A 14,049-nucleotide genomic window follows, 5' to 3' on the forward strand; every position below is an offset into this window, starting at 1 on the left:
AGCTTCCTCTCTGTCTCTCCAGAGATTAAGTTGTTTTGTAGTGACGACAGTGATAGTTGTTTCTTTTTATGCAGTGACCCAATTCCAGCCAGTTCTTCTTCAGGATGGAACATTCCAAATCAGAAGCTCTCCAGCTTCTTTCTGCCTGACAGCAAGCCCTGCAGAGATGCAGACTGCAGGCTGGAGAGGTATCAAATGCTGCTCAACAGTTGGGGTTCAGGGATATTTTTTGCACGTTATTTTAGCAGCTTAGTTGCTTTTTGCTGTAATTCAATCCAAGCATTTATTATAAACATTTGATTTTTATTTTTTTTTTTTAGTTATTTTTACTATTTGTCTTTGAGATGTGTTGATACCTATGTTTAAACATAGAAATTACATAGAAATAAGGGACATCTAAATTATATGAATATGTAATATTTATTTGTTTTGTGGTAAAATTCTGTCCTTCCGTTTTCATATTAGTCTGTGTTAATTTAAATGGATTTTAACTGTATTTAGTATTGAAAAGTTACCATAGTAAAGCCACTTAGTCTCTGTGTTCTGGTTTTATTTTTTGTAGGCTTAAACTTTGTAGTAGTTTACTGGAAGGACATCGGTCAGAATACCCTAATAGAGGGTGGGAAAGTGCAAATGCTGAAGATAGAATATTGAGGAGAAAAATCTAAATAACAAGGTGAGTTTGTGCTGTTCTGTTTAAGTAGCCCATTGACAATATCATTCTACAGAATCCAGCTGTTAAATCAGTTTATGTTTTATTTTATTAGTGTTTTATCCCAACCTCTTGCACTTAATATAGCATCTTAACTTAAAACATCTTATGCTTCAGACCCACTTAATTGAAATTGCTACCTGTCAGCCAGAAAATGTGTTTTTATCTCTCAAATTAAAATTGCCAGGTTTTTTAAGTATTTCATTAGCTCCTTTTCTGCCTTATAATGTTTTTGTGATGAAGTCACGACTTAGAATTTGCGGCAGTTGATTTTATTGAAAATTTTTTCTTGGACTGTAGATTCCTATGGTACATTAATAGGATGGGTGGGATTCTGGGTCAAACAGATTTTATTAGCAGTTAGTCTTTTGTGTAATTAGATTGTCTTTGATCTGCATTTGATGCAGGCTCAGAAACATGGACTAGGATATAAATGTCTGTTAAACAGTGATCTTTGAATATTTTGCCTTTTAAAACTCATTAAGAATATGGCCAAAATTAGTTCTACACTTATATTTTGAATTATAGCAATGTAAGGAAAAGGCAGCTAGAGCTTTTAAAAAGTTATGCTGATGGCATTTTTCTTTTTACTTTGTTGATTTTTAATTTAAATTCTTTGAGCATGAATAAGATTTAACATGCATTCACTTTTCTAAAGAGCTAATTCAATATTTGAAAATATGTAGTTTCTCTTTGTATATAGAAGTATTGAAGAAGGAAATTCTCCTGTGACAGAAAAAGACTTGAAGAATAGGGATGTAGTCTGAGATCAGCAGATCGAGTCTTGGAAAACTGGTGCTGTCATGCAGGATCTGCACTGAAAGAGGAAGAGATTTACAGTCAGCATATGTGCAATCAACATCAAGTGAAATATTCAGGTAAAAGAAGCATCTCTGCTTCACAGTTAAGAGCTTTTCTGGTTTCCACATAGTTGATATTTAGCTTTTTTGCAGCAGTCTTTGTTGTAAATAGGGCTGTATTAAGGAGTGTATATATTCAGTGGGTTTGTAATCACTTGTTCTAAATGAGAAAAAAGTTCTGTTAGATGTAGAATGTACAAAGTGAATTAAGCACCTTCTCTGTGGAGCAACACATTGGTTTTCTGGGATGGAAAGGTCAGTATTTAGAACAACATTGCTTTTAATCTTGTCTTTTAGGTGTGATGAGCTCTAACTCTTAAGCGTCAGGAACTTTATCTGTGGAAGTTTAATCTTGCTTGAAAACCAGATTGTGGTTTACATGGTAGAATTCCACACTATATTCCCTTTTGCTAAAAGAAAATTTCTTAAACAGGAATAAATGTGAATGTATCTCATTGCTTTCTAGGGAAAAACCTTAATCAATAGGATACTTAAGATATGGCAGAAATTTGTTAATTAGGATTGAGATAAAAGACTGTTCTATGAATTAATAATAACATTTAGATGAAAAAGAAGCAAAAAATATGCTCAGCTGCTTCTTTTTCTCTCTGACAAATACTCTAGGAATGTAGGGTATCTAGTAATGTATTTTTTCAGTGATTTATGTTCTCAAGATGTTCATACTAGCTGTAAGAATTTTTTTAGTATGGACAATATGGGTTTCTCCTTTATACTGCACTGTAAGTTCACCAAAGGCAGTGCTTTGTTCCATTTACTGCTACTGTGACACTACAGCTTAAAAGAGGAAATATTTTGCTGTTAATGCCTGGAAATAGCACATTTATAAAATGCTGTTACATGCTTTTTTGTTTAGGTTTCTCCAGATCTTTATAAGGATAGATTGTTTTCTGCAAGCTGTGCCTCAAGTGTAAAATTTCAGATTTCATGAAGTCTGTGCTGCAATGACAATGGATGTTCCTTAAAGCTTTTGTGAGGACATTCCTGCTGTGCCTGCATTGGCAGGTGACATGTGCTTTATATTTCAAAGACTGCTTCAGTTTATGGATCCTGGCATCATTCCCTCTGGAGATCTTGTTCCTGAGAGTGTGCTGATGTTTCACCAGTGAATTGGTCCAGTGTCAAATCAGACTGAAGAAAGCAACTTCTCCAACCAAGGAACCTCCTCTTCTCCACTGGACCAGAATTGGACACCCAGCCTGAAGAACTGCTTCAGAAGAATGTAGATAATTTCAGCCTTCCTCCAGTCATTAATGACAAGCTGTTAATAACTTTTGGATTGGGTAATCACCCATTTGGCCTACTTATTGTTCTCTGAGATGTATTAAGCTGGCATTTGTCTAAGACAGGTGAGAGAAGAGAAAGGAAAGGTAGATGGTTTGTCAAAATCAGATCCTTTTCTTGAAGGGGCTGAGTGACTGGTTTTTTTTTTATTTTACTTTTACATGTGTTGCAGCCTGACCCAAAGAGCCAGTCTACAGTTAAAGAGTAGAAGAGGATGCATTCAGTGCCTGTTGTTCCTACAACTATTGGGGATGAATAGCAGTATTTGCAGGAGCTGCTCTTATCCAGGCTAAGGGTTGTGATGGTATTGGGATAGGCTCTCCTTTTTTTTACTCTGCTAGCGCTGTATGCAGAGCAGAAGTTTGAAGTGAGAGCTGTAGCTACTGTGGTTTAGATTAAATTTGTGTGCCAGTTATAAGAATTTTACAGCTCTTGTGTAGCATGTACTGAGATACCAATGTCTGCTAGAGCTGGGAGTTGTCTCTGCAGGAGTTTGGTTTTGCTTTCTGTTGCTGTGGGGCTGGCAGTATCCAGGGCCAAGAGCCCATTGTGCTGCTGATTTGGAAGTAAACTGCTTCCCCAGAAACTACTCTCACTCCCAAAATGTTATTTCCAGGCATGCTCAGGCATTTTTCTCAGCACAAGGGTGTATCAGTCATGCACCACAGAGCGTGTGTGTACAAGGGACGCATCTGTACAGCACTTTGCTAAGAGGTAATATTTAGAACCTTATTATTCCAGTCTGCATGTTTCCTTGTGATTTATGATGATTGTAAATAAGGGAATGTGTTACATTTTTGGCAATTTGCCTTTATGCAGAAGGATTAAAGACTTTAAATTTAAAAATCCTTGTTAGTCTGCTTTTGCAGTTGTGTTGTCAATTTGATCATAAAAGGAATATGTAGGTTCAGAAGTCCTTTATTGTTTGTTTTAGGGTGTTTTGTTTGGTTTGGGTAGTGATTGTGGATTTTTAGCCCATGCTAAAGGGAAAAAGAGGAGTCTTCAGAGATTAAAATTAAGGCAGTTTACGATGTTTTGTCCAGCCCCTCAGTTTGTTCAGGGCATTGTAACTTAGTGGAAGGGAGCAGCTGAAGTCCCAGCACCCATTCTGCCATGGAAAGGTGTCCTGCTGGAGAAGATGGAACTGCTAGGTGAGAGTAATTGGCTGTCAAGAAATACTTCAACTCAACTCAAGAATTTCATGAGTATTAAGAGTCCTTAAGCTTTTGCTTATGATTGACAGGGCCCGCAGTGGATTTCGGGAGACATCTGCAGGATTTGTAATTCAGCAATTACAATTCAGCCCTTAAAAGATCTTTCTATTTCTTGAAGATACTAGACTAGACATAGCATAACCAATCTGCCTGTGGCAGTTAAACTTTGGGCAGATTTATTCCCTAATCCAGATTTTGTTGAACATAGCTTGAACAAGCTGTGGTAGCACAAGGGAAGGAATGAAACAGCAGATGAAGTTTGAGGTCTACTAAAGTCATTTCATGCAGTGCTGCCGCTGGATGTAGAATCATCCTGTGTTCTAATTAGTAACCTCATTAGTCTAAACAGAACAGTCAAAACTGGAATGCAGCCTGTCCATGTACTTGTTTACCTACCCAAGGCTGTCTGACACAGAGTTTACAACTGAGGTAAGTGAAACAGAAGTCTGGCACTCCACCTCCAGTTCTTCCTTTAATTTTACCCAACTTAATTAAATCTTCTCTGCATAAATCTGTGCTCAGTTTGTAATTAAGCCAAAATGTACCCTGAACTTCAGCAGACAGGTTTCAGTTTCTCCCTAGAAGTGGCAAGTATCCTCTATTGGCATGCTGCCACTGAGAGAATCTCCTTACAGATGATACATTGTCTGTGTTTCTGGAAACCATCCTTCACTGCCAGTCCTGAAATGCCACGGGTTTTGTGTGTACTTTGTTTTGTTTGTAAACTCCTTTGGGGTCACAGCTGAGGAAATATCCTCTCCTTAAATTCCCACCATGGTGTGAAACTACTTTTCTGAAGGATTTTTGTTGCTGTCAAGGACAGAAAGATGCAGTGCAGCTGTAATCCCTGAGCTGTGTCCCAGCAGATAGTTCTGCCGGGAAAACTGAATTTAATTTGTGTATAGTGTTGTGCTAAAAGTACTGTGAGCTGCCAGGCTGTAGCTGTCCTCTGTCTGCCTTGCTTGGCTGTGTTCAGGTAAACATGCTGTTCTAGCTTAAGTCAGAGCCAGGCTGAAGGGAAGGAAGTTTGTTTGTGCATGTTTTGAACCTCTGCTGAACTTCAAACATGACCTTGGTTCAAGAACACAGATCTGTTTTCCAGAATAGTGTGTGTGGGAAAGGAGAGGTGGTGCCAGCAAAGCACACTTTATGTAAGAATGTGGATGCTCATGCAGATGCCACACAGAAGATGTGTGAGTTTGTACAAAATTTACTATAGTAAGGCCAGGCAACAGGAATGGGGTTTTCAAAGCAAATCCCTTCATGAAGGCTGAAGAGTATCTATTTAAAAAAAGAAGAAATCAAAACCAAACACCACTTGTTACTGTGTACTCAGAAAGTTTCTCCCAAACCATTGCTGCACTTCGATAGTTGCCTTTGTGTTTTAAGCTGATTAGAAAACCCACCAAACAAATTTTTGTTTGCTGTTTCTGCCATCTGTTTTACCAGACGTGATACTTGGGGACACTTAGCAGTGCCTCGTTAATAATGGTTGTATTTGATGGTCTTAAAGGGATCTTCCAACTTTACCGAACCTGTTTTTGTAAGGCTTTTTCAACCTTAGTAATCCTGCGATTGTAAGGCTGACATCTCTCTGAAGTGTCCCACCAATCTTGAGGCTGCAAATATATTATTGTTTAAAGCTGTTTGTGTTCTGCTGGAGTTCTTCAGGTTGTTTCTAAATTACTGTTCTAAAATGTGTGTGCCTCATAGCACTAACAGGATCTCACCATGCATGCATGTGCAAGTAAAAACCTCAGAAAGGCCCAAGAACCTAAAGGCATAGCCTCCTCGTGTCATTACCCAATCTTCTTCACTATAGATACGGAATTTAATGCCGTGTCATTGTGAAGCTTATGTGGTAACCGTCTGGACTGGGGTTTGAGCTGGGGTTTGAAATACCCTGTGCGCTTTATCGACTGTAGAGCCGTGTCGAGGAACCGTTATCCTTAATATTTAAATCGCGGGAATTTGTGTTTTTCTTTTTGTTTGGGATGGGTTTTTTTCCCGCTTCACGTGAGTCCCGCCGCAACCGCGCGCCAAAACCGCGCGCCGCCGCGCTCGATTCTCCCGCCAACACGCCCCGGGGGCGGGGCCGGGAGAGCGGGCTGAGCCATTACTTCGGCGGGGGGGTGGGGGATGTGCGTGAGCGTTTAAGGGCGCTGCACTTTCGCGCTCGTCCCCCCTCCGCACCTGTCCCGGTGGAGGCGCCCCGCGGGGAGGCGGAGCGGGCGGTGTCGCTCAGCACCGGCGGGAGATGCGAAGGGGCTGAGCGGGAAGGCGGCAGCGCTCTCTCGGCTCTGCCTCACCGCCCTGCTCTCCTTCACCGCCCGCCTCATCCCCGTGCGCCCGGCTCTGCCTCCAGCCCTCCCTCCCGAGGATACCCCGCGCCATGTCCTTCCGCCAGAGGAGCCCGCACGGCAGCTCGAAGAGCAGGTAGGGCCGCCGGGCCGAGGCGGGGGGTGGTGGCGGCGCTGGGCCCCGTGTCCCGCGGCCCTCGCTCCCCGCCATCCGCAGGCGCAGTTCTCTGAGGGGGTGTGGGGGGGCAGAGCCCCCTCAGAGGGCTCGCGGCGAGTGGCGTCGCCTCTCTGCGTTGGTGGGGGTGAAATCGGTAAATAACCGCGGGCCCTGAAGCAGGTTAAAGCGCTAAAGCACCTGGGTGCTCGTGTGTCGTTTGTCCCCAGCCCGCAGCACCCCCCGCGCTGGGCCCAGGCACGGAAACGCGGCGCCGATGGGAAGCGGCGGAGGCAGAACGAGCCCGAATCTTCCGTGTTTGAGGCAAACGAGCCCAGGCCTGAGGACAGCCGGCTGGACAGGTGAGCAGTGGTGACAATGGCAGCGACTCCCTGCTCTTTTGTTCACCAGGAGCTGTTGAACTGACCCTTTCTGCTCAGTTTTCCAAGCCCTGCCCGTTTATCAATCGCTCATTAGCTGCTAATAGTTGTTCTTAAAGGAGGGAAAAGGATTGAATGCGGTGCTCTTATCTTAGAGTAAATTCTTAAGAGTCAACATTTTTCATTCTTAATTCTTGAAATGTGTTCTTGAAAATTTATGTCCTATTTCATGCTGCCATTTATCAAAACTAATACTTTTTTTGTAAATACAAGCTGTACAAACAATTGTGGGAAAACTAAAGAAATTACAAAAATTCAATTCTTAGAAATCATATTTTATGTTTCTGAAGGGAGTACAGACCACCCTGAGAAGCTGTGTTGTATTTTATCACAGGGGGATCCAGCTTTGAGGTCACCCCATAATAGTGCCTTCCGTGTTTCCCAGCACAACTAAACTTAAGTAAATGTTTTTCCCGATCACATTTGCAGTCTGAACTATTCATGCCATGCTCTCTTTAGTCCCTTTGATCTGTGGATGGGAGCTGTGGGCACAGCCCAGCTGATTAAATCAAGCTTTCTAATCTACAACAGTGTAGGTTCTGCCCACCCATTTTCCATTCCTGACAATAAGCACGGAACACGTTGGTCAGTGGTTCAAGTTACACTCTTAAAGTAATTCCAGGAAGCATGATCGAACAGCAGTCGAAAGGATGAAACTTTACAGATAGTTTCAATGTAAATAATCAACACTTGTGTCTTCCAGTATTGTGCAGGCATACTTCCTGGTTTCACTTTGGGTTGACCTCTGACTGAAATTGTTCTCTTTCTCTGCCAAAACTACTTTTTGTTTATGCCAATCCAACCATGTCAAATTAAAATTCTCAAAAGCAAAGAAGAGCAGGATGAAGGCTGGGTCATCTCAATAATCACAGCACAGGTGCAGAATCAAGCAAGTATAAAAAAGTACATCACAGGGTTGAGGAAAAAGCTCAGGAGTTGGAACTAACTTGGATTCTGCTATTTGTTCTCTACCACAGGAGACCAATAACTGAATGTGCCTGTATTCTCTGCAAATCTAGAAATTGGTATAAGCAAAAGTTAAAAATCCTTGGACTTAGAACAGATCTTTGCAGAGGGACTTGTACTATTTGCTATGGATTTTTAATTTTGCCAAGTTGGTAACTGGGTTTCATCTAAAAAGAACTTTTAGTTTGAATTTAACAAAATGTTCAAAGTTGTGCAAACCAGTTTGGGAGCAGGGAGGGAGCTGGAGCTGGTTTTAGTGCAAATGGATCTAATTCCCTGACTCCAAGGGACATGTTTGCACAAAATCCTGCAAAGTCTACAGAGCATTTCCAGATCTACTGAAAAAGCTCTGCTCTGTAAGAGATAGTTTTGAGTTTTACTTAGGGAAAATTGATAATCAGGAAGACAGATGGGGGGAACATTGAATAATGTGAATGCGTGCAGCAATAGGTGGTTGTAAAAGGATATGAGCTTATTCCCCTGCAAGTGTCTGAACCTGCTTGTGATGCTAATGGCTGTAGTAAAGTTGTTAAACCAGTTTGCAAAGTCATAACAAATCTCAGTTTCCTAGCTAAAACAGGATGTTTTTGTGCCTTTGCCTTCTCTATTAGGCATATATTTATGTGGAGCAGCTCCTGGTGCTAACATGTACTTTTAATTAATTAGTTTTGCAACTTAATTTTGTGTTCCAGTTTTTATATCTTATATAGCTAATGAGTCTGCAGTTATGGAAGAATAAATAATTGCTAAGTTACTTAGTGGAGTAAAAATAAGTGAGTAAATGAATAAAGTCGATATTTCATGTACCATTTTCTGAAGAACATGAGCTGGAATTTACTGAAAGCATTGGCTGGGTTATCAAGGTGCAGTGATATGTTTCTATAGACACCTTCATAAACTTTAAGAAAACCCAACACAAGCCACAAAGCCTCAAGGTGGAACTCGCAACTGATGCTTAATATTCCAGTGAAAAAACTTGAATAGAACACAAGTTTTTCACGGCCATTTTGAGTACTGTAAATAACTATGTTTAAGGGATCAAGCTGTGAGTAGGGGAGGTAAATATAATAAGCCAAATTTTTAACACAGAGCCTTAATTTGTTTTTCTTTCTAGTTTTACAACACCAGAAGGTCCTGGACCCCTACCCCGATGTTTAGACTGGGGAACTGCAGTGGAAGAAGATGAAATGAGGACCAATGTTAACAAAGAAATTGCAAGGTACCCCTGGATGTTTAAGATAAAGTGGTGAAAGGAAAGGAAATGGAAGTTGTCTTATAGGATCTGCTTCAACTTGTATTTTTAACTTCACCATTGTAGTAACATCTTGCCAACCTTAGCCTCTTGTCTGCTGCTTTTAGATCAACTTTGGGTTAAGTCATGGAGGAATATCATGGGATACTCTCTGGAGATTGGATGTGTATCCCTAAATATCTCCCTTTTGGAAGAAACTTTTCCTGAAGCTCTTAGATTGAAAGTCTTCCTGATGACTTCTTTTTGTATTATTGCTACAAGAAATTGCTTTAGGGAAAGCAGTTAGGAAAATAAGGTCCTTGGTTTTTTCTTGTTTTTTTTTAATGGAAAACTGAAATGTCCATTTCATAGCAAAAAGGCTTTTGCAGTATCTGGGGTGCTGCTGCTTTTCTGAGAAGTTAATTCAACTGTGAGCTGTAACATTGCAGCCTTCATATTCCTCTTTGTGTATATAATTTCTTAAAACTGTTTTGAATTCTTACAGACACAGAAGAAAGCTTCTGATAAATGAATTTTCAAGAGAAAGGAAGTCCTCCTCAGGAAGGTAGGTTAAATTTCTAGCTTAGCTGAGAAAAATCTTGAAAGTAATATTTTCATTGTAAAATGTTGTTTCTTAAAACACACAGTTTAAAATAGTTCATCTCAAGTCTCTTCCAACACCATGGTTTAGTAACACCCTGACCATTTGTTTGAAAATTTTTAACATGTTTATTTATCACCTTTTACAAGTGGGTTTTGTTTGAGTTTTGTTCTGAGTGGGTTTGTTCTGGTTTTCTAGTAGTTCCAAACCTATAATGTTTTTTTCTTCTTCAGTTCCGACTCAAAGGAGTCCACGGTGACGGCAGAACTTGAGACAGATGAGGTGGTTTTGATGAGAAGACAAAAACAGATAAACTATGGAAAAAACACAATTGCATATGATAGATACATTAAAGAAGTTCCTAGGTAAGCTGCTTGACTTTCTAGAAAGCTAAATGTCCACCTGCAAATCATACCTGTTCTTTTTAAGTACATTAATGTACTAAACTTGGTATCCAATACACATTCAAATAGAAGGCATCTACAAATTAAACTTTTAAGACATTTTTGAACTGGTAGATCACATTAGCAATCAACTGAGATGTGGTTTGAGGTTTTATTTTAATGAGTCAGTATATAAGAAATACCTCATGCTGCTGAAATGGAAATGAAAGTTCTTTTGGATGTGCTTGTCAATTAGAGGAAATGAAACTGCGTTTTGCAGTCAGATTTCTCATGAGTTAACTACAAGACAAAATGGGCTACAATTGCAGCTGAGCTTGGAATGTGGTTTTCAGACCTGTGAATGATAATTATTATTATCATTATTATTATTTCATTTGACTTGAAGACAGAAAAACTAAGAAGTTGGTATGGAGCTGGCAAATCTTTGTTTGAGTGCTGGAATTGCACATTGGTTTTTCACATAAATAATACCATCAGTTAACATTTAGAGCTATGTTATGTATGTGAATAAAGCACTGATGAAATTTTCATGTCTAATGTCTGAACAGATGCCATCGTATACCAGGAGTTCATCCCAGAACTCCAAACAAATTTAAGAAGTACAGCCGTAGGTCATGGGACCAGCAAATTAAACTGTGGAAAGTTGCACTGCATTCCTGGGATCCTCCAACTGAAGGAGGATGTGATCTGCAAGAAATGTATGTACAGAGTATTCAAGATGCTTTTATAGAAATTATGGTGTGAAGTCTCATGTTTAAGAAATAAACACCACTCCCAGCATAGTTCTTTTTAGACAAGTCAGTGAGTGCTGAATGTTTTCACTAATTATTTACCCACAGTTAATGCTGTTCAGTTCCTTCTCAATCAAAATATCCAATTGCTTCCTGGTTCATGCCTAATGTCCTTGGAAGGGCATACATACATAGCCCTCACTTTTTTAATGGTGAAAGCAGAGCCAGTTCTGCACTGCTCTATAAAACAATCACCACACTATTGACATGAGCCAGTTCTTTCAGAGCAGTCTTCAAATTATCTGGTAGGAGCAGTGCTGGAGAGTTCTCACTAATGGCAGATTTCCTGAATATTGAGCTTGGACCAGTCCCCCATGTACAAGAACCTGCCTCACCCTTCTCACCTGCTAGTTCAAGAACAATGGTATAAAAGATTTCTTGACCAGAGAGGGAGAATTGTGAACTCATCCCAAGATACCACCAAGCTCAAAGCATGGTCACAAGTGTTCATAGTCCAGGCTCTTCAAGATGTAGAGTGATACCCTAATTATTTTCCTCTGTAAAGAGCAATACAGTTGATCAGCAACATGTGACATAAAACTGGCACTAGAGAATAAAGGGGACAAAGAGAGCTTAATTGCTCAGCAAGCAGTTCTGTGTTAATAAAATAGTGCTTTTCCTTAATGGAATGCTGATTTTAAAACTAGTGCAGAGCAATAGGATTTCAAAGCAAAGTTTTGTTTTAGCTTCCCTTTACTTACCATCAGTGTGAGTGGAGTTGGTACTTCATTCACAACCCTGCTGTGTGCATTGGTGTTGGAATACTACCTTCAGATGCTGAGGTCTAGGTCTGTATATAATAGATATTAAATCTTTGCAAAACAGATGAATACCTTGTCTGAGGAAAAAATAATCCTTCCTCTCCTGTAACATTTGCACTGAGGCATTGCTTGAGCACTGGCTTTTTGTCTTTAACAAGTTGCAGTATTCAGTCTCAAGACATTTAATTCAGTCCTTCGCTATATTTCTGCAGTTCTGTCTGTCCTCCCCAGTTTACCACCGCTGTCCCTGTGATTTCTCTAGGTCTCTTTGCTCTCCTTTGGCCATTGTTTTTTCAGAACTGCACAACAACATGCATCTTAACACTAAAAGATCAATTTGTTTTATGCTGTATTCTTCTAAATAATTTTACAGTTGTCCTGTTGTCCTTGGTGAGATGGAGACAGAATCTGTTGGAAGCAATTCTACTGAATCTCAAAGAAGCTGCCAGGATAATGATGTAAGCATATCTGTCATTTGCGTAAATATTTGTTGATAATTGGTTCATTGCTTAGAATGGTATCCAGTGTAGCCTGAATACCTCACAGATCCCATCATCTACTTTGTTTAGGGACTGTTTATAAAGCTGAGCAATCTTGAAATTCAGGTATTTTCCAGCTATAGACATTATCTGTCTGTAGTCTTTGGTTTAGAAAATTAGAACTGAAATTATCATCTCAAAAATATCCCATTTTTTTCATAGCCTACAAAAGAAAATCTATTTGTTGAAAGCAAATCAGTTATGAACTGTAATGTACAGTTGAAATATGACTTTAGATTGCAATATCAAATGTTAAAATAGGGTAGAATTTCCTTGTCACACAGAAGTAGGCTCCTTTTATGTCCTGAAAGCACTTGGTATATTAAATCTGTATGATGTTTTAATGTTTGCATATATAGGTCCTTAGAGCTCTTGCAAGGTATCTTCAAATGTTCTTGGATGGGCAGAAGCCTACATCTCTTTAATCTTAAGACTAGCATTAAGTTTTTATGGCATTTGTTAACATTTGTTCTAAGGTGGTCTAAATGAATTGCAGAAGTTAATTGAATTCCCTGTACTAATAACCTCTACTTAACTAGTAATTACTAATTGCCTTTCTTTTCCAGGATACCTGTTCTGGCACTCCCACCAAAATTAGACATGTTGACTATCAAGCAGAAGGAGAATTTGACTTGGAAGTGTGTTTGAGTGAGCCACTGAAAGAATTTGATACTGTGAGTTAAATAGTCCTGTGCAAACTGTTTAAGAGAAAGTTTCTTTTAAATTTGCAAGGTTAGCTTGATCCATAACCTGTTAATAGTAAGAAAGCTTAAGCAAAGTTGAAGATTGTCTCAAAGCTGTGATTGGTCTAGATATTCTCCAGACCAGAATTATGTAAAATTGCAATTAAGTTGTGTGACTTTTTGTTAACTTTTAATTTATGTATATCAGATTTTTTTATAAAACTTTTTAATAGAAAAACTAGCCAAAGGCAGTGCTATCCTCTAGTAATGATAAATAGCACAGCAAGATCTTACCAATTTTCCCCCACTCCTTCCCCCACTGTAAACATGATTTTAGTCTACCTTCAGATCAAGAGCCAAGTAGGGAGATTTTTTTCTTTTTGTTACCTTGTTTCTACATCTGGCTCTTGTAGAACACCTGACCTAAGTAATGCCCCTGGTGCTGAACCATGTGGCTGATTCGTACTAGTAAACCCATCTACTGCAAGATTACTGGAAGATTAACTACCTTACCTTGAAAAAAACTTCTTTTGCAAAACTGTTTCAGAAACAATTGGTAGTTTAATACCCTCAAGAAACTGGAAGTCAGCATGGTAAAATCTATGCAATAATATTTTGGGTTTTTTAGAAGCTGTAGCCTTAACTTGAAATTTGTAAATTGTCATTTATTAATGCAGTCAAGAAAACAGTGTCCAGGGATAGTGCTTGATTCTTTCAGTTCTCTGGTTTTAAATGTAAAACTGTTGTAAATGTTAACAACTATACAGATTTTCTTCTGAGAGCAGTTCATGTTTCTGTTGCTTTTGCGTGGGATGTTGCTGGAAAATAAACAGAACTGCGTTTACTTTCACATACGACTCTTCATTTCCTGCTAGCAGTGCTCTGTAGATAATAAAAAGCAGGGAAATACTGAAAGCCAAGTGTCTGATATTGGTACTAAGCCAGAATATATCTGTGTTAGCACCATCCTGTGACTTTGAGGAGACCTTAAAATCTATTTACTTGGTCACCAGAGTGAATTTGAGACAATTTAGTTTAGTAGATATCCATTAGCTGGTTGCCAAGTTCTGTTCTCTAGGAAAAACTGTTAG

General features: G+C 39.4%; 1 protein-coding gene across 1 annotated transcript; it reads left to right on the forward strand.

Moving 5' to 3' along the window:
- Positions 1-6,276: 6,276 nt before the first annotated feature.
- Positions 6,277-13,808, forward strand: SLBP (stem-loop binding protein). Its single transcript, XM_015625758.3, has 8 exons — positions 6,277-6,524; positions 6,773-6,904; positions 9,063-9,167; positions 9,685-9,744; positions 10,014-10,145; positions 10,733-10,882; positions 12,110-12,194; positions 12,842-13,808. The coding sequence occupies exons 1-8, from the start codon at positions 6,481-6,483 to the stop codon at positions 12,956-12,958; spliced, it is 825 nt and encodes a 274-aa protein (XP_015481244.1). The 5' UTR covers positions 6,277-6,480; the 3' UTR covers positions 12,959-13,808.
- Positions 13,809-14,049: the final 241 nt, after the last annotated feature.

The sequence above is a fragment of the Parus major genome, chromosome 4, assembly GCF_001522545.3.
Source record: "Parus major isolate Abel chromosome 4, Parus_major1.1, whole genome shotgun sequence".
NCBI classification, from domain to species: Eukaryota; Metazoa; Chordata; class Aves; order Passeriformes; family Paridae; genus Parus; species Parus major.